The sequence below is a fragment of the Chiloscyllium punctatum genome, chromosome 16, assembly GCF_047496795.1.
Source record: "Chiloscyllium punctatum isolate Juve2018m chromosome 16, sChiPun1.3, whole genome shotgun sequence".
In the NCBI taxonomy this organism is placed as follows: domain Eukaryota; kingdom Metazoa; phylum Chordata; class Chondrichthyes; order Orectolobiformes; family Hemiscylliidae; genus Chiloscyllium; species Chiloscyllium punctatum.
Window position 1 is genome coordinate 44797244 of NC_092754.1, and position 23168 is coordinate 44820411.

At 43.1% G+C, this 23168-nt stretch overlaps 1 protein-coding gene across 1 annotated transcript in view; it reads left to right on the forward strand.

Moving 5' to 3' along the window:
* The window catches only part of LOC140487258 (uncharacterized), a 190306-nt gene that overhangs the window by 146147 nt on the left and 20991 nt on the right, over positions 1-23168 (forward strand). The window contains exons 33-38 of the mRNA XM_072586884.1: positions 19-116; positions 3376-3550; positions 3659-3756; positions 9343-9517; positions 9618-9719; positions 19705-19875. Of these exons, the coding sequence (XP_072442985.1) occupies positions 19-116; positions 3376-3550; positions 3659-3756; positions 9343-9517; positions 9618-9719; positions 19705-19875 (819 nt within the window). The remainder of the gene's footprint in view (positions 1-18; positions 117-3375; positions 3551-3658; positions 3757-9342; positions 9518-9617; positions 9720-19704; positions 19876-23168) is intronic.

A 23168-nucleotide genomic window follows, 5' to 3' on the forward strand; every position in this document is an offset into this window, starting at 1 on the left:
TCATTCTGTATTAAACAGCTGCAGCATTTCTACTGGATTTGTTTGTCTGAACAAGGACCAGGCGGATGGGAGCTGTGAAGATTACAGAATACGGTTTACCTGCCCTGAATCTTTTTGTAAGTATCCCACTTTGCTAACAGTTGCTCTATATTCAGTGTTGTAATTCAGTTGCTACTGCAAGAGGCACAAAGCAAGGGACTAAAAGAGACTCATTTGAATATATAGTCAAGATCTTTGGAAACATGTAAAAATGAATGAAAATTTATGAATATCAAGCCCAGTATTTAATCTTCAGTCATGCCATTGATTTGTGCAATTTTTACATAACAAAATACTGACAAAGTTGATGAGTTTGAGGTGCTGGTGTTGGACCGGGGTTGACAACATTAAATTACACAACACCAGGTTATAGTCCAACAGGTTTATTTGGAACTATAAGCTTTTGGAGCTTTGCTCCTTCATCAGGTAGCTAATGGGGCAGGATCATAGGACACAGAATTTATAGTAAAAGATCAAAGTGTTATACAATTGAGGTGATGTATTAGAATCGAATCGAATAGAATAGAATAGAACCCCTAAAGTGTGGAAACAGGCCATTTGGCCCAACAAGTCCATACTGACCTTCCAGATTTGCAGATACATTCTGCAGTCACACAATCTGTAGGCAGTCAGTCCACGAGACATTTTATAAACTCTTACTTTGGAAATAGAACCAGTCTGACTCAAGGTTGGGATAAAGACTGACTCTAACCTCACACCTTTAATGCATTGTCTGAACTGAGATGTCACCTTTTTCTTATACTGGTAAAACCTTACATTATCTCGGTGATGTGACTTGAAAGAAATTCTGAGATTTACATATTATTCAATCAAAACCTGCACCCCCCATTCGAAGTGATTGAATAGTTATCAGCGATCTAAGTTTGTTCAGTACATCACATCAGTTATATGACACTTTGATCTTTTACTATAAATTCTATTCCTATGATCCTGCCCCATTAGCTACCTGACAAAGGAGCAGCGCTCTGAAAGCTTGCACTTTTGAATAAACCTGTTGGACTATAACCTGGTGTTGTGAGATTTTTTTACTTCTGACAAAGTTGGACAGTTTAATAAAAATGGCAAATGTTGACAAACTCAACAGGTCAGACAACGTATGTGGAGAGAAAAAGAATTGATGTATTAGGTTGACGTTATTTTATCAGAAGTAGGAATGTTGGCCAAAGCTGCTAAGATGTCATGAACCTGAACAGTTAGCTCTGTTTCATCTCTCATCCAATCAAGTTATAGAGTCATAGAGATCTGCAACTTGGAAAAAGGCCCTCCAGCCCATTGTATCCATGCTGGTCATAACCTAACCCCATTTTACAGCACTTGGCCCACAGCCTTGGTATCACAAGTACACATCAAAATATTTCTTAAATGTTATCAGGGTTTTTGCTTCGACCACCCTTACAGGCAGTGAGCTCCAGATTCCCACCACCCTTTGGATGAAAGGTTTTAAGAGCGCAGGCAGTACAGGAACAGCGCCTTCGGCCCACCATGTCCGTGCCGACCATAACACGACTCAGATCAATCTTATCTGCCGGCAGATGGTCCGTATCCCTCGATTCCCTGCCTGTTCGTGTGTCTGTTGAAGTGACTGTTAACCATTGTTGTCACATCTGCTTCTACTACACCCCCGGCAGTGTGTTCCAGACACCTACCAGCCCCTGTGTAAATAAACTTGCTCACACATCTCCTTTAAACTTTCCCCCCTTCACCTTAAACCTATGCTCCCAAGTAATTGACATTTCCATCCTGGAAAAATGACTGTGACTATCCATCATATTCATGCCTGTCATAATTTTATATACTTCTATCAGATTGCCCCTCAGCCTCTGATGCTCCAGGAAGAATAGTCCAAGTTTGTCCAACCTTTGTTTATAGGTACTACTCTCCAAACCAGGCAAAATCCTGATAAACCTCTTTTGCACCCTCTCCAAAGCCTCCACATCCTTCCTATACTGTGGCAATCAGAATTGCACCCAATACTCCAAGTGTGGCCTAACCAAAGCTTTATATTGCTGAACATGATTTGCCAACGTTTTTACTCAATTCCCCAACCAGTGAAGACGAGCATGCCATATGCTTACTTTACTACCTGATCCACTTGTATTGCCACGTAGGGAGCTATGGAATTGCACCACAAGATCCCTCTGTTTATCAATGTTTTTCAGGATCCTGCCATTTACAGCGTACTTGCCTCTTGCATTTGACCTTCCAGAATGCATCACCTCACACTTGTCTAGATTAAACTCTGCTATTTGTCTGCCCAACTTTCCAACTGGTCTATATCCTGCTGTATCCTTTGAATACCTTCTTCACTATTGGCAACTCCACCATTTTAGTGTTATCTACAAATCTCAGACCACCTACATTTCATCCAAATAATATATATTTTAAAACAACAGAGGTCCTAAGACTGATCCTGATGTAACACCACTGGTCACAGGCCTCCAGTGAAAAAAACACCCATCTGCAATACCCTCTGCCTCTACAACCAGGCCACCAGGCCACAACTTGCCAACTCACCATGGGTGGACTGTGACTTATCCTTTTTGCCAATCTACCATGAGGAACCTTGTCAAATGCTTTAGTAAAGTCCATATAGACAGCATTCACTGCCTTAACCTCCTTAATCATTTTTATGCAAGGGGGATATTGTATCTCAAACTCAATCAAGTCTGCAATGTAATCCCATGAGCAGTTTCATGGACAAAGTATGTGACAAAGGCTGGAATGAGTTTTCATTCTGAAACTGGGGAATAATTCAAATTAGTGGCATGTAACCTTTGACAATCAGCACAATGGCTCAGTGGTTAGCACTGCTGCTTCGCAGTGTTACGAATCCAGGTTCAATTCCAGCCTTGGGTGACTGTCTGAGTGGTGTTTGCATGTTCTCCCTATGTCTGCATGGGTTTTCACCAGTTGCTTCAGTTTCCTCCCACAGTCGAGAGATATGTAGGTTAGATGGATTGGCCATGGTAAATGGAAGATCTTCTGAGAGTCAGAATAGACTCGATGGGCTGCATGGCCTCTTTCCACACTTGTAAGGATTCTACGATTATCCTGGACACACTGATAGCACAAAACATTCAGACACAGATATAAGCAATGAATTCTGTTGATAAATGATTCATTTCTTTCTTTCCAATTAAGCTGTCCCAAAAATGTTGAAATTCCTTACTTAACTTATTTTCTCTACAATGTGACCACTTTCAGAATGTACCTAACACTTTCAATTATTCCTTCATGTGCTTATTAAGATCAAAGCTTCAGTTCTGTGCCTGAAGCATTGAGTTTGAAGAATACAATTTGTTTATGTTCAACTAGGCAACTGCAAAACCCGCTGGTTTAATAGAGATGACCCACTGGGCAAAGGTGATTATGAAAATCTGGTGAATCTCCGAAAACAATTTCCTGGTCAGATCTGCAGAAATCCGATTGCCTGTGAGGTGGAAACAACATCAGGAGTTCCAGCTTCAAGCACTGGAGAAAATATCCCTGAGTAAAATAATTATTTCTCTCATTGTATTCTGAGATTGCGACGTTATCTCAAAGAGCGGAAATTGTTTGACCCTTTACACTGAAACATCCTCCAATTCTGTATTATCAGGTGCAGCGTATCTGATGGCTTTGTTTGTGTAAATCAAGAACAAGAAGATGGGAGCTGTGAAGATTACAAGATACGATTTACCTGTCGTGAATCATTTTGTAAGTACTAGACTTTGTAAAACTTAAAACCCCCGTTTGGAATTTGGCATCTAGATTCGTTTGGAATTTAGCATCTAAATTCATTTTGACAAATCAAAGTTCTGCTTTGCAGATTGTTCCTGCATGCATTTTTCAGGGTTGAAGATCATTTGCATGGCATAGCACTTTTCTAATGGAATTCCAGCCACAAATAAGGGAATCCTAATGGTACCAAACACTTTCTTGCACCTTATCATGTCAACCAACACCCACTGACCTCATTTGCATTTCAGTCAGAAGGCCTTTGGAACATTAGCTAGACATTTACCAAATTTAGAATTTGGTAATGGCGAGGGAACTGAATGGGTACTTTGCATGTGTCTTCACAGTGGAAAACACCATTGGTGTGCCAGAACTTCAAGAGAGTTGAGAGCAGAGGTGAATGTAGTGGCCATCTCTAAGGAGAAGGTGCTGGCTGAGAGAGTGGTGGAAGTGGATTCCATAGGAGGCTTCAAAAGAGAGCTGGATATATATTTGAAAGTATTGAATTTAGAGGGCTCAAGAATGGGACAATCTGGATAGCTCTTTCTGGAACAGGTACAGACAGGATGGGCCAAATGGCCTCCTTTGATACTGTAAGCATATATGGATTTGCATTTTCATTTCTAATTTCTAATTCTAATTCTTTCCAAGGATGTTAGATTTCGGTACTTGAGGTTCGGCAGCATCAATTAATTTTAATGGAAGTGAGGAGTTGGTGAGCCAGAAAAACTTAGATGATCGAAACACTGATTTCTATGATTGCAATCATACAAATATAAGAAATAGGGACAGAGTCATTTGGCCCCTCCACTCTGCTCTACTGATCAATAGGATCATGGCTGATCTGACATTCCTCATCTTCACTTCCCTGCCCTTTTCCCTTAACCCTTGATTCCCCTATTGTTCAAGAATCTATCTTTTTACCCACTTAGCTAACTTATTAATAGCTTCCTGGAGCCAGTGTTCCTCTCACAACCTATCTTTCCACCTATTTTTGTGTTGTCTGCAAATATGATGACAGTCATTAACTTCCTTCCTCAAAGTCATTAAAATATATTGTGAACAGTTGTAGTCTTAGCACTGATCCCTGTTGACTCTCTCTAGTCACAGGTCACCAAGCTGAAAAAGAATCCCTTTATTCACAGTCACTGCTTCCTGTGATTTAATCAATTTTCTACCCATATGAATCCACTGCATCCAATAAACATGCATTCTTATTACATAACAGAGAAAAAAAAATTGTATTTGAAGGTTCGAAATCGCACCTCATGGGGTATATGAATTTGAGGATGAGATTTAAACCTTTTTTGGAGAGATTGGGGATGTCTCCTTTTGGAGACAACAATTACTGTTTTGGAACTGTAAGAGTGCACTAATGTATGTAAAAATTAATGATGTTTGTGGAACTATTAAGCCATTTAAGGCATTTAAATTCTCTGCTCTTTAAATTTTAAACAAAAACAGTCTGGAATTGGAAAAGATGTTAGTGCTTGTAATTTTAATTGATGTTTGTTGGTATATTCCTGACTGTTAGTAGAAGTATTATTGTTGTTTAACTATTGACACACTCTGTTGGCATCACAGTGGAAGATTTACAAGTTCACTGTTTTATTGCCAGCTTGCAGTTCCAGTTGCCTTTGATGTGTGGCTGAGAATACTATTTTTGTTTTAATTAAATTTTAAGTAGTTAGAAGGATTTAAATGCATTCAATGTGCTTTTATCAACCTTTTCACATAATAAAGTCAGTAATAGATACAAATTATTTTATTTATTCTTGTATGGCTCTAATCTGTCCCATGACAGATATTGGATGGGTGGGCACAGAAGGTTTAAGGGCAAAGGACGGTGCGCTGAAGAGAGTCTGGTACTAAGTTGTCTTAGGAGGTATAAAGGGCACAGAGATGAGTTGGGGTTGTGGTTTTCATGAGAGTAGAAGGGGCACAAAACTGGTTAGAATGCCATTGGTTGACATGGTTGGAAGGTCAGCTTTGGTTTATTTTTGCGACTTTGTTCCATTTACAACAGTTAAAAGCTGTTAGGCCCTCTAGCCCTCCTTCGTTGCACTCGGAGTCATACAACATGCAACAGACCCTATGATCCAACCAGTCCATGCCGACTATAATCCCAATCTAAACTACTTCCACTTTTCTGCATTTGGCCAATATCCTTCCAAACTCCTTCATGTCCATTCATTTTTCATGCTACTTGCGTGCTTCCTATGTCAACTCATGCTCCCCATGCTCCCATCCACTGGCTTTCCATACCCTTCTTATAACTTTATGCTTGTCCATGTGAATTTATAAATGGAATCAATTAAACAAATCGTAACAATGAAAAAAAGAAAAGTGTAGATGTAATTAGGATATCCAGTTCCCCAGAAAGAGTTTTTATATTCCGAGACATGGAAAGGGCCTGGGTAATGCCTTTTGAACTTACCTTTTCAAATATCCCTGAATCCAGTCAAAGATTCATGATTCTCCTGTGAGGTCATAGACCAGAATTCAGAAGTTGGCCTGATGTTACAAAATTTGGAGAGTTCTAAAGAAGGGTCACCGGACCCGAAATGTTAACTCTGCTTTCTCTTCACAGATGCTGCCAGACCTGTGGAGTTTTTCCATTAATTTCTGTTTTTGTTTCTGATTTCCAGCATCCACAATTCTTTGGTTTCTTGTTGTTTACAGAAGTTGGATAGATTGGGGTAGGAGATGCCCACCCTAAAATGGAGCTGGACAGGTTGGGTGAGCAAGTTGTGGGTTCGATAGCTACACATTTATCCTGTGTCAGTGAATATTGATGACATTGGGAATGAGTGGGAATCCAGAAGCCAGTTTCCACCTTTCATTTTCAAATTGGTTCTGTGAAAATATGGATCAATATCTCCAAAGCTAAAGTTGTCCAAAAATGAACCTCTGCTGAGGAGAGGTACACAGTCTCTTTGACTCTTTAACTCCATTGGTACTTTGCAACTTGACATCCATGTTGTATCTGGAATAATCAGCCAGATTGCTGATATACCAATTTCGTCATTGTCATTCGTGACAATTTTGTCACACATTCTCCCTTTGTGCGCATAGCTTCCTCCCACAGTCCAAAGATGTGCAAGTTCAGTGGATTAACCATGCTAAATTGCTTATAGTGTCCGAGGATGTGTAGGTCAGGGTGGATTAGCCATGGGAATGCAGGGTTACAGGGATAGAGCATGAGGTGGGTGAGTCTGGTTGGGAGAGTTAGTGTGGACTTGTTGGACCAAATAATCTGTTTGCACGCTGTAGGTATTCTATTCTATAATACCATGGGACTTTTTCCCCATTTCCCTGCACACTATATCCCAACCAATGCCCCCTTGAATGCCTCAACTGAACCCGCCTCTGTCACATTTCCAGGCAGTTCATTCCATTGGACACATGGGAAACAGGAAAGAGCAAGACAATGACACTGACTCACAATGCCAGTTAAAACATAAGGATTGCAACTCCAGAATTACAATTCCACTTGTACTTGCAGTCGACACTGAGTACCAATATTGTATATTGGGACATGAACAAATTATATCTTGCTGACGTGACCTGAATACACTCTCATTGGTGGAGTGGGGTGGGGGCCTTGCCAGGAGACAGTCAGTGAAGTTTCCCAAAATGGTACAAAAGCCATATCCCATCTTTAGACTATGCCTAGAATCCATTGAATCAAAGAAGCATTGAGTCATACAGTGGCACGGTGGCACAGTGGTTAGCACTGCTGCCTCACAGCACCAGAGACCCAGGTTCAATTCCCGACTCAGGCGACTGACTGTGTGGAGTTTGCACATCCTCCCCGTGTCTGCGTGGTTTTCTTCCGGGTGCTCCGGTTTCCTACCACAGTCCAAAAATGTGCAGGTTAGGTGAATTGGCTATGCTAAATTGCCCGTAGTGTTAGGTGCAGGATAAATGTAGGGGAATGGGTGTGGGTGGGTGCGCTTTGGCAGGTCAGTGTGGACTTGTTGGGCCGAAGGGCTTGTTTCCACGCTGTAAGTAATCTAATCTAATGAATACAGCTACTCCACACTGATCATGTTCTCAAACTAAACTAGTCCCATTTGCCTGTGCTTAGCCCATATCTCTCCAAACCTTCCCTATTCGTGTACTTGTCCAAATGCCTTTTGAATGGTGTGACTGTACCTGCATCCACCAATTTCTATGGCAGTCTATTCCAAACACAAACCACACACTGTACAAAAAACTTGCCCTTCATGTCCACTTTAAAACTTGCTCCTCTCACCTTAAAAATATGCCCACTAGTTTTGAACTCCCCCACCCTAGGGAAATTACCTTTGCTTATTCACCTTATCTGTGTCCCTCATGATTTTATAAACCTCTACCTACACTCCAGTGAAAAAGGTCCCAGCCTATTTTCAAAACTCAAACCATCTGTTCCTGGCAACATCCTGGTACACCTCTTCTGAACCCTCAGCAATTTAATAATATCCTTCTTATCACAGGGCAAACAGAACTTCACACAGTACACCAGAAGAGGCCTCACTAGAACATAAAACATTACAACTCAGGACAGGCCCTATGGCCCTCGATGCTATATCCACCCATGAGGCCAATCTGAAGCCCTTCTAACCTACACTATTCCGTTTTCATTCATATGTTTACCCAATGATCACTTCAATGTCCTTAAAAGTTGGCGAGTCTACAACGCCACATCCTTACAACTATGCCTAGAATCCATTGAATCAAAGAAGCATTGAGTCATACAGTGGCACGGTGGCACAGTGGTTAGCTCTGCTGCTAACCTATCTCTGACACCTGTAAGGAACCTATCTCTGACACCTGTCCTACGTCTATCACCCCTCAATTTAAAGCTATGTCCCCTCGTGCTAGCCGAGGAAAAATGCTCTCACTTCCACCCTATCTAATCCTCTGACCATCTTGTGTGTCTTTAGTAAGTTACCTCTCAACCTTCTTCTCTGTAATGAAAACAGCCTCAAATCCCTCAGGCTTTCCTCACTGAAGGTGAAATCTAAACAGGAAGGCCTAACCATTTTTTAATAATATATGGTGATGTGAATGACATAATAATTGTCAAACATTTATCAACATAGTACCTTTGATTGATTTGTGTTAGCACGTTTATACTAAGCCTTATCACAGTTTTAGTCTTTCAGTGTTGCTTTTAACATATATGTCAGTGGTTTTAGCATCATTCCAACTCGGCTGCAAATAGTTCTCAAACTTTAAGTTGAGTGGAAAATGCAAATGATTGTGTAACAAAAGTTCGTACTAAGTGTAACACCTACACCAATGCTAGTTAGAATGGAAGATGTTTCATTGTGCTTCTATTTGCAACTAGCATTGGTGTAGGCTTCTTTCAGAAATCTCTTGAAGCTTCAATTTTTTTTTCCACTTTAATTAGTCTATCAACAACTTTCCTGTCAAACCAAGTACTATTCAACTTACTTTTGCTTCAACCAGGACATTCTGCAATGCTGTTTCTGTGCTGCATTCTCTTAAGCTGCATATTTCATTTCCATCTTGACAGCTCTCGGTAACAATGTAAATTTTATTTGGTCCTTTCACTAGGTAGTTGCAAAACTCAGTGGTTTGACCGTGATGACCCTTCAGGAAAAGGTGATTTTGAAGACCTTGCAAATCTCAAGAAAGAATATCCTGAGCAAATCTGCAGTGTTCCGACTGCCTGTGAAGTGGAGACAACATCAGGAATCCCAGCTTCTAGCACTGGAGACAATATCCCCCTGTAAAAGCAATCCCTGACATATTAGTTTTGTCCTTTCAGTTTATTTCAGAGGATACAAATTGCATTACAAACTCATGCCCTACTATTCTGTGTTAAACAGATGCAGCATTGAATCTGGATTTACTTGTGTGAACGAAGACCAGGATGATGGGAGCTGTGAAGATTACAGAATACGTTTTAATTGCCCTGAGATTTTTTGCAAGTATCCCATTTTGGAAATAATAGAACTATATTTAGTGTTGTAATTTGATTGCATGTGTTGAGCATTTGTCAAAATTGCTACCTTCAACTTGGAAAGCTAGGACAAATTTAAGACTAGATTTTTGCCGCTCAGCTCAGACTGGAAATGGAGCCAGTTACGTGGGAGAGGGAATGGAACAGGAGAGTTAGAAGAGCCAGAAGGTGAAAAGAGTTTTTAAAAAGTAACAAGAAATGAATGTGCTGCTCATACTGTAGCTCCTTTTTGAAATATACAACTCAAGTCAATCTAGACTATATCAAGTATCAGTTTTACTGATTTCTCCTTTTGGTCTGTCAATTTCTAGCTCTGTTTCTGGGGTCAGTCATCCCAGACCTCTTTTGAAGTTAACATTGCAGCAGAACTCTTCCAGTTCAGGAGATCATCACCCCTCCCTGACATCACATGGACATCAAAGTGAGGGTGGCACATCTGCTTAGACTCTACCTGTGCACCAGAAAACCAGCTGAAGGTTGAGGCCTCAGAAGTCAAGGTCATTGGAGAAGAGAAGCAGCGGCTTGTGAAAATAAAATAGTGCATTGAGTATCAGGAGGCCAGCAGTGAGGGGCAGGCTGTACTGAGGAGAAGGAGAGAACATCTTGGGGCACAGAATCTATACACAGGCAAAATTTCTGAACATGACTGAGAATCAACGCTGCAGGAGACTGTACTCTGTAGAAACAACTATGGGCTGCACAATGTGGACATTTGTGCGAGATCACAGGGAGCTATCCTTGCAATGCCAAAATGTCAAATACCTCCTCCTGGACAACACACCTGATTCACAAATGTCAGCAGATCACATGTTCAAGGTCATTGGGTCCAGTGACGACTCCAGTGCAGACCTGTAATACTTTGTAAATCGATATGGTAGTCTGCCTTTCAGAAAGGGGTAAACTATAATGATTTGGGGCTGGGGAAAGTGTGGGAAGAGGAGGAATGGGAGCTGAGGGTAAGTAGAGAGGTGCCTTCTCTCCAGGAGTTCCTCTCCTGCAGGAGGAGGGGCTCCCCCTGCTCCCTCATGGGTACCAGGCCTCTAGCTTCACTGTATTTGTATCCCCTGTGCTTTGAAGACAGGCTTTGGTGCAAGCAGACAAGCAGGAGGCTGGAAGAACACAGCAAGCCAGGCAGCATTAGGAGGTAGAGAAGTTAGTGTTTTGAGTACAACCCTTCTTCAGGATTCAACCAAAGCATTGACTTCTCCACCTCCTGATGCTGCCTGGCTTGCTGTGTTCTTCCAGCCTCCTCCCTTGGATTCCAGCAGAATTTTTTTGTCTCTAGCTGAGTTTGGTATACGCAGGACAAATAGCAGCTTCTGATTGTTTTAATTTTATACACCCCCCCCCCCCCCGAAATTAAAAGAAAATCAGGTCTGCTATAGAACTTGCTCCAACAGACTGACATCATTGAGTGCCATCAGAGGCCATCATATAATAGCATATGACCTGCTATGTAGAGATGATAGAAGAGCATAAGCAGTTATACAGGCAGAAGTGAGGAGTGCAGATGCTGGAGATCAGAGTCGAGAGTGTGCTGCTGGAAAAGCACAGCAAGTCAGGCAGCATCCGAGGAGCAGGTGAATCGATGTTTCAGGCAAAAACCAATTATGACTTTGAAAAGAAGGTGGAATAACCTGAACTAGAGAGGTGTAATATACAGTGTGTATAAATAAAAGAGTTTGTTTGGACAGCCAAGTGTCAGATAAAGCAGAGGCCAAGGTACAGCATCCTCAGAATGAAGACAGTATAGTCAAAGGGAGCACAGCATAACATCTGAGTCCCAAACCTGATGGCAGCCTAACCCATGAGGACTGATGAAAAATCAGTAAGGACAAATGAAACAAGAGGCCAGTGGACTCAGAAGGTGGTAGTCCTCATCGGTGGGGAGGGGGGGGGGGAGTGCTGCACCGAAGGTCATCTGCCTATTGCAGTCAATGCAAAAGGGATAATGTGAACTTTTACTGTTCAATATGCCTGTCATCCAGATTGAGATGCCAAAGTAGACACATCCCTTCTTAGGCTCTTTTCTCCAGTTGCCATAGCATTTTCCAGGTGAGGACAAGAAACTTCTCAGTCTACAGATCCCTATTCCATTCAGTCCTTTTTATGTGGAGGATTGTTCAGGCCAGCAGACATAACTGGGGCTCAATCTATTTTCTTGACCTGTCACAAAAGATCTACACTAGCAGAAACTCTGCAACTTTCTGGACCATTCTGGTCAAGTGTTCATTGATGTATTTAAGCAGAAACAAAAATGGACAGATGTGTATCAGAGTCAGAAATTTTCCAATAGGCATTTCCTCCAGATTGAAACATGGGTCAAACAACCACACTTTGTGGTGAGCAGTCATAGAGTCATAGACTCAGAGAGTCCTACAACATGAAGACAGGCTTTTGGCCCAAACTGTTCCATGCTGACCAAAACGTCCATCCACGCTAACCCCATTTCCCTCTACTTGGCCCATATCCTTCTAAATATCCTTATGGGCAGCACGGTGGCACAGTGGGTAGCACTGCTGCCTCACAGCACCAGAGACCTGGATTCAATTTCCACCTCGGCCAACTGTCTGTGTGTGGAGTTTGCACATTCTCCCCGTGTCTGCGTGGGTTTACTCCGGGTGCTCTGGTTTCCTCCCACAGTCCAAAAATGTGCAGGTTAGGTGAGTTGACCATGCTATATTGCCCGTAGAGTTAGGTGAAGGGGTAAATGTAGGGGAATGGTTCTGGGTGCGTTGCTCTTCGGTGTGGACTTGTTGGGCTGAAGGGCCTATTTCCACACTGTAAGTAATCTAATCTAAACTTCTCCTATCCATGCATTTATCCAAATGCCTCTTAAATATTGTTAATGTACTGCCTTAACCAATTCTACTGGCAGCTCATTTCGTTTGGAGAAAGTGAGGACTGCAGATGCTGGAGATCAGAGTCGAGAGTGTGGTGCTGGAAAAGCACAGCAGGTCAGGCAGCATCCGAGCAGCAGGAAAATTGACATTTCGGGCATAAGCCCAAGTTCTCAATGAAGGGCTTATGCCCGAAGTATCGATTCTCCTGATTCTCCAATGCTGTCTGACCGGGTGTGCTTTTCTAGCACTACACTCTCGACTCAGCTCATTCCATATGCGTGCCACCCTCTGGATAAAAACTTGCCCCTCAAATTCCCTTTTATATTTTCCCCTCTAGTCCTCGATTCCCCAACCCTGGGAAAACGACTGAATGCATTCACCGTATCCATGCCTCACATGACCTTATACACTTGTACAAGATTCCCCCTCCGTCTCCTATGCGCGAAAGAAAAAATGTTCTAGCTTGTCCAACCTCTCCCTATAACTCAGACAGTTGAGTCCTGACAACATCCTTGTAAATTTCTTATGCACTCTTTCTAGTTTAATAACATCCTTACTCACTGTCCACAATACCACTTAATTTAGTGTCATCTGCAAATTTACTAATTTGTACATTCTCATCCAAGTCATTGATATAGATAACAAACAGTAATGGGCCCAGCACCGACCCCTGAGGGACTCCACTAGTCTTAGCCCTCCAGTCTGACAAGCATCTTTCCATTATTACCCTCTGATTCCTACCATCAAGTTAATTGTGTATCCAATTTGCCAGCTCCCATGCATTCCACACGATCTAACCTTCCAGAGCACCCTACCATGTGGAACCTTATCAAAGGCCTTACTGAAATCCATATAGACTGCGTCTACCGCCCTGCCCTCATCAACCTTCCTGGTCACTTCATCAAAAAACCCTAACAAATTTGTGAGGCATGATCTCCCATGCACAAAGCTATGCTGACTGTTCCTAATCAAACTCTGCCTTTGTAAATGAATGCATATTTTATCCCTCACAATCTTCTCAAGTAACCACAGATTACTGATCTACAGTTCCCAGATTTTCCTTTCTCTCGCCAGTGTAATTTTCTTCAGAAAGAAGCACAATCAACTCACCTTCCCATCCCCGGTCACCATCCTCCTGACCCCAGGACATACCAGGTTCTTTCTTTCATTTGTAGAGGACAGCAAGGGCCTCTAACCCACCTGGAGTTCTGCTGGCCCACTGTCTCTCTCTGGCAGGCAGTCTTCCTCCATGCAGCTAACTACATAAATGATTTGGAGCAAAATGTGGCTGATCTAATTAATAAGTTTGTAGATGATGCAAAGATTGGTGGAGTTGCAGATAGTGAGGAGGATTGTCAGAATACAGCAGGATATAGATCAGTTGGAAGCACAAACAGAAAAATGGCAGACGGAGTTTAATCCGGACAAATGTGAAGTGATGCACTTTGGAAGGTCAAGTGTAAGTTGAAATTATACAGTGAATGGCAGAACCTTGAGCAGTGTTAATATGCAGAGGAAACTGGATGTGCAGATCCACAGATTACCGAAGCGCAGGCAGATAAGGTAATAAAAAAGGCTTACACATTTTTGCTTTCATTAGAAGAGGCATTGAGTATAAGGATTGGCAAGTTATGCTGCAACTTTATAGAACTTTAGTTGGAATATTGAGTACAGTTCTGGTCGCCACACTACAAGAAGAATGTGGATGCTTTGGAGAGGGTACAGAAAAAGTTTACAGGATGTCGGTGTGGGGGATTTTAGCTATGAAGAAAGGTTGGATAGACTGGGTCTGTTTTCACTGGAATGCAGGAGGTTAAGGGATGACCTGCTAGAGGGTTGTAAGATTGTGAATGGCATGGATAGAGTGGAAAGCATGTGGCTTTTCCCTGGGTGGAAGGGTCAATTATAGGGGACATAGGTTCAAGGTGCAGTGGGGGGCATGTTTTAAAAGAAATGTGCGAGGCAAGTTTTCCCCACAAAAGGTGGTGAGTGCCTGGAATGTACAGCCAGAGGAGATGGTAGAAGTAGACACAATAGCTGTATTCATGAAGCACCTGCACAAATACATGAATAGGAAAGGGTTAGAGGGATATGGATCCTGGAAGTAAAGAAAGTTTTAGTGTGGAAGGGCAAAATATATTGGCGCTGGCTTAGAGGGCTGAAGGGCCTCTTCCTGTGCTGCGTTGTTCTTTGTTCTTTCAGTGACCCCCATTGCCTGCGGTCAAGTAGTCCTGATATCCTCATCCTGCCTCCTCTCAAAGATAGAATAGGCACATCAAACCAGCACGCTGGGCAACAATACCATCTTCACTCAACCACATTCATATCTAGTCCCAGCAGCAAGTAAAAGTCGAGTCTTTGTTAAATTTTAAAAATGATAACTGTCTTCTGTAGAATGTTGTGCAAGTAGCTTTGCATTGAGATTAATAACTGGGTGATTGCCCTGAGTTCATTGGCTGAATATTTTGGCATTCAGTCTTCCAGATTTCCTGTTTCTGAACATTAACTTAAAATCTCAGCTTGATTTTATACAGCATTATCCTCTGCTGATGGTCTTTTCAATGGTACCATGTGTTGGGAAAAGACACTATTTTAAAATTTGTGAATACAGTACAAGGTGTAAGAAGTAATAGAGAATTTATACAGTACTTTGGTTAGGCCATTTTTTTAAATACTGTGTACGAATCTGGAAGCTCTGCTACAGAAAGGTATTAAAACTGCTTGGACTGTATACAGAATCTTTGTAAAGATGAAAACAGAGATGGGAAACTCCCATTGAGATTCCTGAACGCTTCAATAGAATGTTTTAAATGGTGATCTGAACGGCAATAGATCTGGAAATGGCGAAGTGAAATGAGGCCTGGGTGTCACTAAAAGTCAGCATATAGGTGCAGCAGATGATGAAGAAGATATATTGTATGCCTAAACAGTGAGAGGATTCCAGAGGAGCAGGGATGTCTTGCTGAAATTAGTGAGACCACATCTGGGGTATTGTGTGCAGTTTTAGTCTCATTATCTGAGGAAGGATATTCTGGCTATAGAGAACACTTCAACCCCAGGGCATCAATGTGGACTTCAACAGTTTCCTCATTTCCCCTTTCCCCCACCTCACCCTAGTTCTAAACTTCCAGCTCAGCACTGTCCCCATGACTTGTCCGGACTTGTCCTACCTGCCTATCTCCTTTTCCACCTATCCACCCCATCCTCTCCTCCCTGACCTATCACCTTCATCCCTTCCCCCACTCACCCATTATACTCTATGCTACTTTCTCCCCACCCCTACCCTCCTCTAGCTTATCTCTCCATGCTTCAGGCTCACTGCCTTTATTCCTGATGAAGGGCTTTTGCCTGAAACGTCAATTTCGAAACTCCTTGGATGCTGCCTGAACTGCTGTGCTCTTCCAGCGCCACTAATCCAGAATCTGGTTTCCAGCATCTGCAGTCATTGTTTTTACCTCAATTTCAGACTAAGATTAGATGAGAAATTTCTTCACTCGAAGAGTGATGAACCTGTGGAATCCTTTGCCATAGAAAGCAGTTGAGGCTAAAACATTGAATATTTTCAAGAAGGGGTTAAATATAGTTCGTAGGGCTAAAGGCTCAAAGAGTATAGGGAGAAAGTGGGAACACAGTACTGAGTTGGAATGATCAGCCATGATCAGAATGAATGGCAGAGCAGGCACAGAAGGCCGAATAGCCTACTTTTGGTCCTATGTTTCTATGAATTGTCATTAAGCTTGCTTCAACCTGCTTGGACAGGTTGATGATAAGGAGAAGGATGTGCTAAAAATTATGCAGAAAACCATAGTTTGATTACAGTTAATTAGTATGGCTTTGTGAGGGACAGGTCATGCCTCACAAACCTTATTGAATTCTTTCAGGACATGACAAAATACATTGATGAATGTAGTGCAGTGGATGTGGTAAGGCATTTGATAAGATTCCCCACAATAAGCTCATTCAGAAAGTAAGTAAGTATGGGATACAGGGAAGTCTGGCTGTCTGGATACAGAATTGCCTGGCCCATAGAAGACAGACCGTGGTGGTAAATGGAAAGTATTCAGCCTGGAGATCCGTGACCAGTAGTGTTCCACAGGAATCGGTTCTGGGACCTCAGCTCTTCATAATTTTTATAAATGACTTGGATGAACAAGTGGAAGAATGGGTTAGTAAATTTGCCAATGACACGAACGTTGGTGGAGTTGTGGATAGTGTGGAGGGCTGTTGGAGGTTGCAATAGGACATTGACAGGATGCAGAGCTTAAAAATGTGTTGCTGGAAAAGTGCAGCAGGTCAGGCAGCATCAAAGCAGCAGGAGAATCGACGTTTCAGGCATAAGCCCTTCTTCAGGAATAAAGAGGCTGTGCCAAGCAGGCAAAGATAAAAGATAGGGGGGAGGGGCATTGGGAATGCGATAGGTGGAAGGAGGTTAAGGTGAGGGTGATAGGCTGGAGAGGGGGTAGGGGCGAAGAGGTCGGGAAGAAGATTGCAGATCAAGAAGGCGGTGCTGAGTCCAAGGGTTGGGACTGAGGAAAGGTGGGGGGAGGGGAAATGAAGAAGCTGGAGAAATCTGCATTCATCCCTTGTGGTTGGAGGGTTCCGAGGCGGAAGATGAGGCGCTCTTCCTCTAGGCGTCGTGTTGCCATGGTCTGGTGATGGAGGAGGCCAAGAACTTGCATGTCCTTGGCAGAGTGGGAGGGGGAGTGAAAGTGTTCAGCCACGGGGGGGTTTGGTTGCTTGGTCCGGGTGTCCCAGAGGTGTTCTCTGAAACGTTCTGCAAGTAGGTGGCCTGTCTCCCCAATGTATAGGAGGCCACAATCGGGTGCAGCGGATGCAGTAAATGATGTGTGTGGAGGTGCAGGTGAATTTGTGATGGATAGGGAAGGATCCCTTGGGGCCTTGGAGGGAAGTGAGGGAGAAGGTGTGGGCGCAAGTTTTGCATTTCTTGCGGTTGCAGGGGAAGGTGCAGGGAGTGGAGGTTGGGTTGGTGGGGGGTGTGCACCTGACGAGGGAGTCGCGGAGGGAGTGGCCTTTCCAGAACGCTGATAGGGGAGGGGAGGGAAATATATCCTTGGTAGTGGGGTCTGTTTGGAGGTTGCGGAAATGACGAAGGATGATACGATGTATCTGGAGGTTGGTGGCGTGGCAGGTGAGGACCAGTGGGGTTCTGTCCTGGTAGCAATTGGAGGGGCGGGGCTCAAGGGCGGAGGAGCGGGAAGTGGAGGAGATGCGGTGGAAAGCATCGTCAACCACATCTGAGGGGAAATTACGGTCTTTGAAGAAGGAGGCCATCTGGGTTGTTCGGTATTGGAATTGGTCCTCCTGGGAGCAGATGTGGCAGAAGTGAAAGAATTGGGAATATGGGATGGCGTTTTTACAGGGGGCAGGGTGGGAGGAGGTGTAATCTAGGTAGCTGTGGGAGTCAGTCGGTTTCTCCATCGCATTCCCAACGCCCCTCCCCCAAGTCCCTCCTCCCTACCTTTGACCTGAGCTGAGAATGTGTTGCTGGAAAAGTGCAGCAGGCCAGGCAGCATCCAAGGAGCAGGAGAATCGACGTTTCGGGCATGAGCCCTTCTTCAGTCCTTCTCAGCACCGTCTTCATGCCCGAAACGTCAATTCTCCTGCTCCTTTCATGCTGCCTGACCTGCTGCGCTTTTCCAGCAACACATTTTTAAGCTCTGATCTTCAGCATCTGCAGTTTTCACTTTCTCCTAATTGACAGGATGCAGAGCTGCACAGGTAAGTGGCAGATGGAGTTCAACATGGACTAGTGTGAGGTTATTCGCTTTGGAAGGTTGAATTTGAATGCAGAGTAGTGGGTTAAACAGGATTCTTGGTAGTGTGGTGGAACAGAGGGATCTTGGGGTCCATGACCATAGATCCCTCAAAGTTGCCACCCAAGTTGATCGGGTTGTCAAGAAAGTATATGGTGTGTTGCCTTTCATTATCAGGGGGATTGAGTTTAAAAGTTGCAAGGTTATGCTGCAGCTCTGTAGAGCCTGAGTTAGACCACACTTGGAATATTCTGTTCAGTTCTGGTCGCCTTATTCTAGGAAGGATGTGGAAGCTTTAGAGAGGGTGCAGAGGTGATATACCAGGATGATGTCTGGACCGGAGGGCTTGTTTTATAAAGAAACGTTGAGGGAGTTAGGTCTTTTCTCACTGGAGTGAAGAAGGATGAGAGTTGACCTGATAGAGTTGTACAAGATGATGAGGAGCTTAGCTTGAATGAATAGCCAGAGACTTTTTCCCAGGGTGGAAATGGCGATCTTGTGGGAGTATAATTTTAAGGTGATTGGAGGAGGTTTTCAGGGAGATGTCAGAGGTAGGTTCTTTACACAGAGTATGATGGATGAGTGGAATACAATGCCAGCGGCGGTAGTGGACTCAGATTTATTGGGGACATTTAAGCGACTCGTGGAGAGGCACATAGATGATGTTACAATGAAGGGCATGGTCGATTAGTCTGATCTTAGAGTAGGATAAGAGATCAGCACAACATCGAGGGCTAAAGGACTTGTACTGTGCAGCACTGTTTTGTAACCTATGCTCTAAGTGAAGGGGGAGGTCAGTTTTACCTGTAGACTTGCGAGAAATCTCAAATTACCAATAGCTGGGACAGAAACCTTTGCATTTGTCAAATACGGCAATGTAAATTTATATAGCAAATTTTAAAACAGCGAATTTTAATAAACTAAGTCAATATTAAGGGGTCTTGAGAAAGCAGACAGGGAAAAGGAAGCTAGTAAAAAAATTTGGATTTAGGGCAGGCTGCAGATGAATTTCCACAAAGCTTGAGATATGATCTGTAAATGCAGGGTGATGGAAGAAGTTTTGGTTTTGCAATTGAGATGGAAAGTTTCGTAGGGCTATGAGGATAGATCTGGAGAGTGGAATAAAATTAGAAAGCTCATTTATAAAGCTGGCATGCAAATAATGGGACAGAAGGTTTCTTGTGCTGATTAATTAAATAATTAATCTCAACCGGTCATAAATTGAAACAAATTCTGTACGTTTTCTATTGAATTACTGAGCCGTGATTTTGATTCTAAAACGTAAAATTGTTTTACACAGTATGATTTTTTTTGTGTGTTCCTTTTAATCAGGCAGTTGTGTGACCCAGTGGTTTGATCATGATGATCCATCAGGGAGAGGAGATTTTGAAGTTCTGCAGAATCTCCAGAAAGAATATCCTGATCAGATCTGCAGTACACCAACAGCCTGTGAAGTGGAGACAATATCAGGAATCCCAGCATCAAACTCTGAAGACAACATTCAACAGTAACTATTCCCACTGTAGTGTTTCAAACTAACAACAGATGATTCTATTTTCTGGAATAAAGGAAGAAGTTTAAAAATTAGGATCTGAAAAGTAGCATTTCTGGATTATCCTTGGTGACATGTCTCACCAATGTCGCACAGTTCTGGTCACGGCATTATAGGAAGGATGTGGAAGCTTTGGAAAGGGTTCAGAGGAGATTTGCTAGGCTATTGCCTGGTATAGAAGGAAGGTCTTACAAGGAAAGGCTGAGGGAACCAAGGCTGGTTTTGTTGAAGAGAAGAAGGTTAAGAGGTGACTTAATTAAGAAGTATAAGATAATCAGAGGGTTAGATAGGGTGGACAGTGAGAGGCTTATTCCTTGGATGGTGAAGGCTAACACAAGGGTGTTAAATTGGGGGTGATAGATTTAGGACAGATATCAGGACTAGTTTCTTTACTCAGAGAGTAGTAGAGGCGTGGAATGGTCTGCCTGCAACAGTAGTAGATGCGCCAATGCTAAGGGCATTTAAATGGGCATTGGACGTACATATGGATAATGATGGAACGGTGCAGGTTCGATCGGCATCAGATTAAATTCACAGTTCGGCGCAATATTGAGGGCCGAGGGACCTGTACTATGCTGTAACATTCTATGTTCTATGTTCTAAATGTAGAAAGAGGAAAACAGGGAGGGTCAGTGCAAGGCTTGAGTCATGGTACAGGAAGGTAGGCTTCAAAGTCTTGGAAAGTTGGGAGTGCTGCGGTAGGACACACCTATTCAAAAGAAGTGAGTGTTCTCGTGTTCAGAGATTTGATTGATTTTTCTTGATTTTGTGAGCTGGCATTTGTTGCCCACTCTCTAAATGATCTTGAATGTACACTGTTAAGGCATTCAAATAAGTTCATTAAACATGATTTTGTTTTCAGAAAGCCATGTTGGCACTATGAACAAATTGTGATTTTCTAGGTATACTGCCATAACATCCTTAATAATAGGTTCTAGGACCTTACCTATGATAGATGTTAGGCTGACTGGCCTATATTTTCCAGGTTTCTACCTCCGTCCTTTCAGAACTCCATTCCTCAGTACGGGCAAATCTGAAACGCCTCTGCGGCTCTGTTTAGTGCCACGATAGAGCAGATAGTCGCCACCTCTTCAAGGTATATCCCTTGTGCACTAGGATCCATCTACACACACAGTTAGTGTTAAATATATGAACATTCAAATTAGGAACAGACCACCCAGTCCATCAATTCTATGTTCCTTCCTACGCCAATAACTCCATTGTTTAACAATAACATATTCACTTTCTCAAATTATTCAAAGATTATGCTTCCATGTCTCTTGAGACAGACCATTCCAAAGACTGTCCTCCTCTGTGAGAATCTGAGTTAACTTGGATTGTTGGAAGATGAAGGAGCTGAGAGAGCTGCCTGGGAAGTGAGTGCACACATGGAAGAAACTCATGGTTACAGACACATTGAATGGAGCAAAAGAACCCCCTGTTGTTAGATCTCATGGGTTGGTCACTGGGTCATTTAAGGGACACATGGGTGCTGTGGATGATGTCATGCATCTGGGGCAATATAGTGATTAGGGAAAACTCAATGCACTTTCTCCCTCCAAGGCCGTGCCAGTCATTAATTAGCTGTGCAGCCGTTTCCCTTAGTGATATCCTCTCTGGTATCCGTGGTCCATGACATATATTGATGTGCTGCCTCTGAGCTGATTCAAATAAGGCTTCACAAACAAAGAAGTTCAGCTCACTGGCAGGGTGACAGCGAGACCTTTAGTGATGAGAGCAACAACCTCTGTGACTATCTGCTTGGAGAGTCACAGTTTTTGTTCACACTCCACTACATCCAGGTAATTCTGTCTTCAGCAGTAGTTGCTCTTAAGTTCCTGTGCCTTTTTCCTTCTGCCTGCCTAATTCCTGAAGTTCTACTTTTCCTGCAAAAGGTGTTTCCCATCATTGCTTCTGGGTGCATATTCTGATATTCTGAGCCCAATGTAGACTCGAGTCTTCCTTCTGAGCTGGTCTTTGGCAACCTTACCCACTTAGAGTCATAGAGATGTACAGCATGGAAACAGACCCTTCAGTCCAAACTCGCCATGCCGACCAGATATCCCAACCCCAATCTAGTCCCACCTGCCAGCACCCGGCCCATATCCCTCCAAACCCTTCCTATTCATATACCCATCCAAATGCCTCTTAAATATTGCAATTGTACCAGCCTCTACCACATCCTCTGGCAGCTCATTCCATACACGTACCACTCTCTGCGTGAAAAAGTTGCCCCATAGGTCTCTTTTATATCTTTCCCCTCTCACCCAAAACCTATGCCCTCTAGTTCTGGACTCCCCGACCCCAGGGAAAAGACTTTGTCTATTTATCCTATCCATGTCCCTCATAATTTTGTAAACCTCTATAAGGTCACCCCTCAGCCTCCGAAACTCCAGGGAAAACAGCCCCAGCCTGTTCAGCTTCTCGCTATAGCACAAATCCTCCAACCCTGGCAACATCCTTGTAAGTCTTTTCTGAACCCTTTCAAGTTTCACAACATCTTTCCGATAGGAAGGAGACCAGAATTGCATGCAATATTCCAACAGTGTCCTGTACAGCCGTAACATGAACTCCCAACTCCTAGACTCAATACTCTGACCAATAAAGAAAAGCATATCAAACACCATCTTCACTATCCTATCTACCTGCGACTCCACTTTCAAAGAGCTATGAACCTGCACTCCAAGGTCTCTTTGTTCAGAAACACTCCCTAGGACCTTACCATTATGTGTATAAGTCCTGCTAAGATTTGCTTTCCCAAAACGCAGCACCTTGCACTTATCTGAATTAAACTCCATCTGCCACTTCTCAGCCCATTGGCCCATCTGGTCCAGATCCTGTTGTAATCTGAGGTAACCCTCTTCGCTGTCCACTACACCTCCAATTTTGGTGTCATCTGCAAACTTACTAACTATATCTTTTATGTTCTCCTCCAAATCATTTATGTAAATGACAAAAAGTAGAGGGCCCAGCACCGATTCTTGTGGCACTCCCCTGGTCACAGGCTTCCAGTCTGAAAAACAACCCTCCACCACCACCCTCTGTCTTCTACCTTTGAGCCAGTTCTGTATCCAATTGACTAGTTCTCCCTGTATTCCATGAGCTCTAACCTTGTTAATCAGTCTCCCATGGGGAGCCTTGTTGAACACCTTACTCAAGTCCATATAGATTACATCTACTGCTCTGCCCTCATCAATCATCTTTGTTACTTCTTCAAAAAACTCAATCAAGTTTGTGAGACATGATTT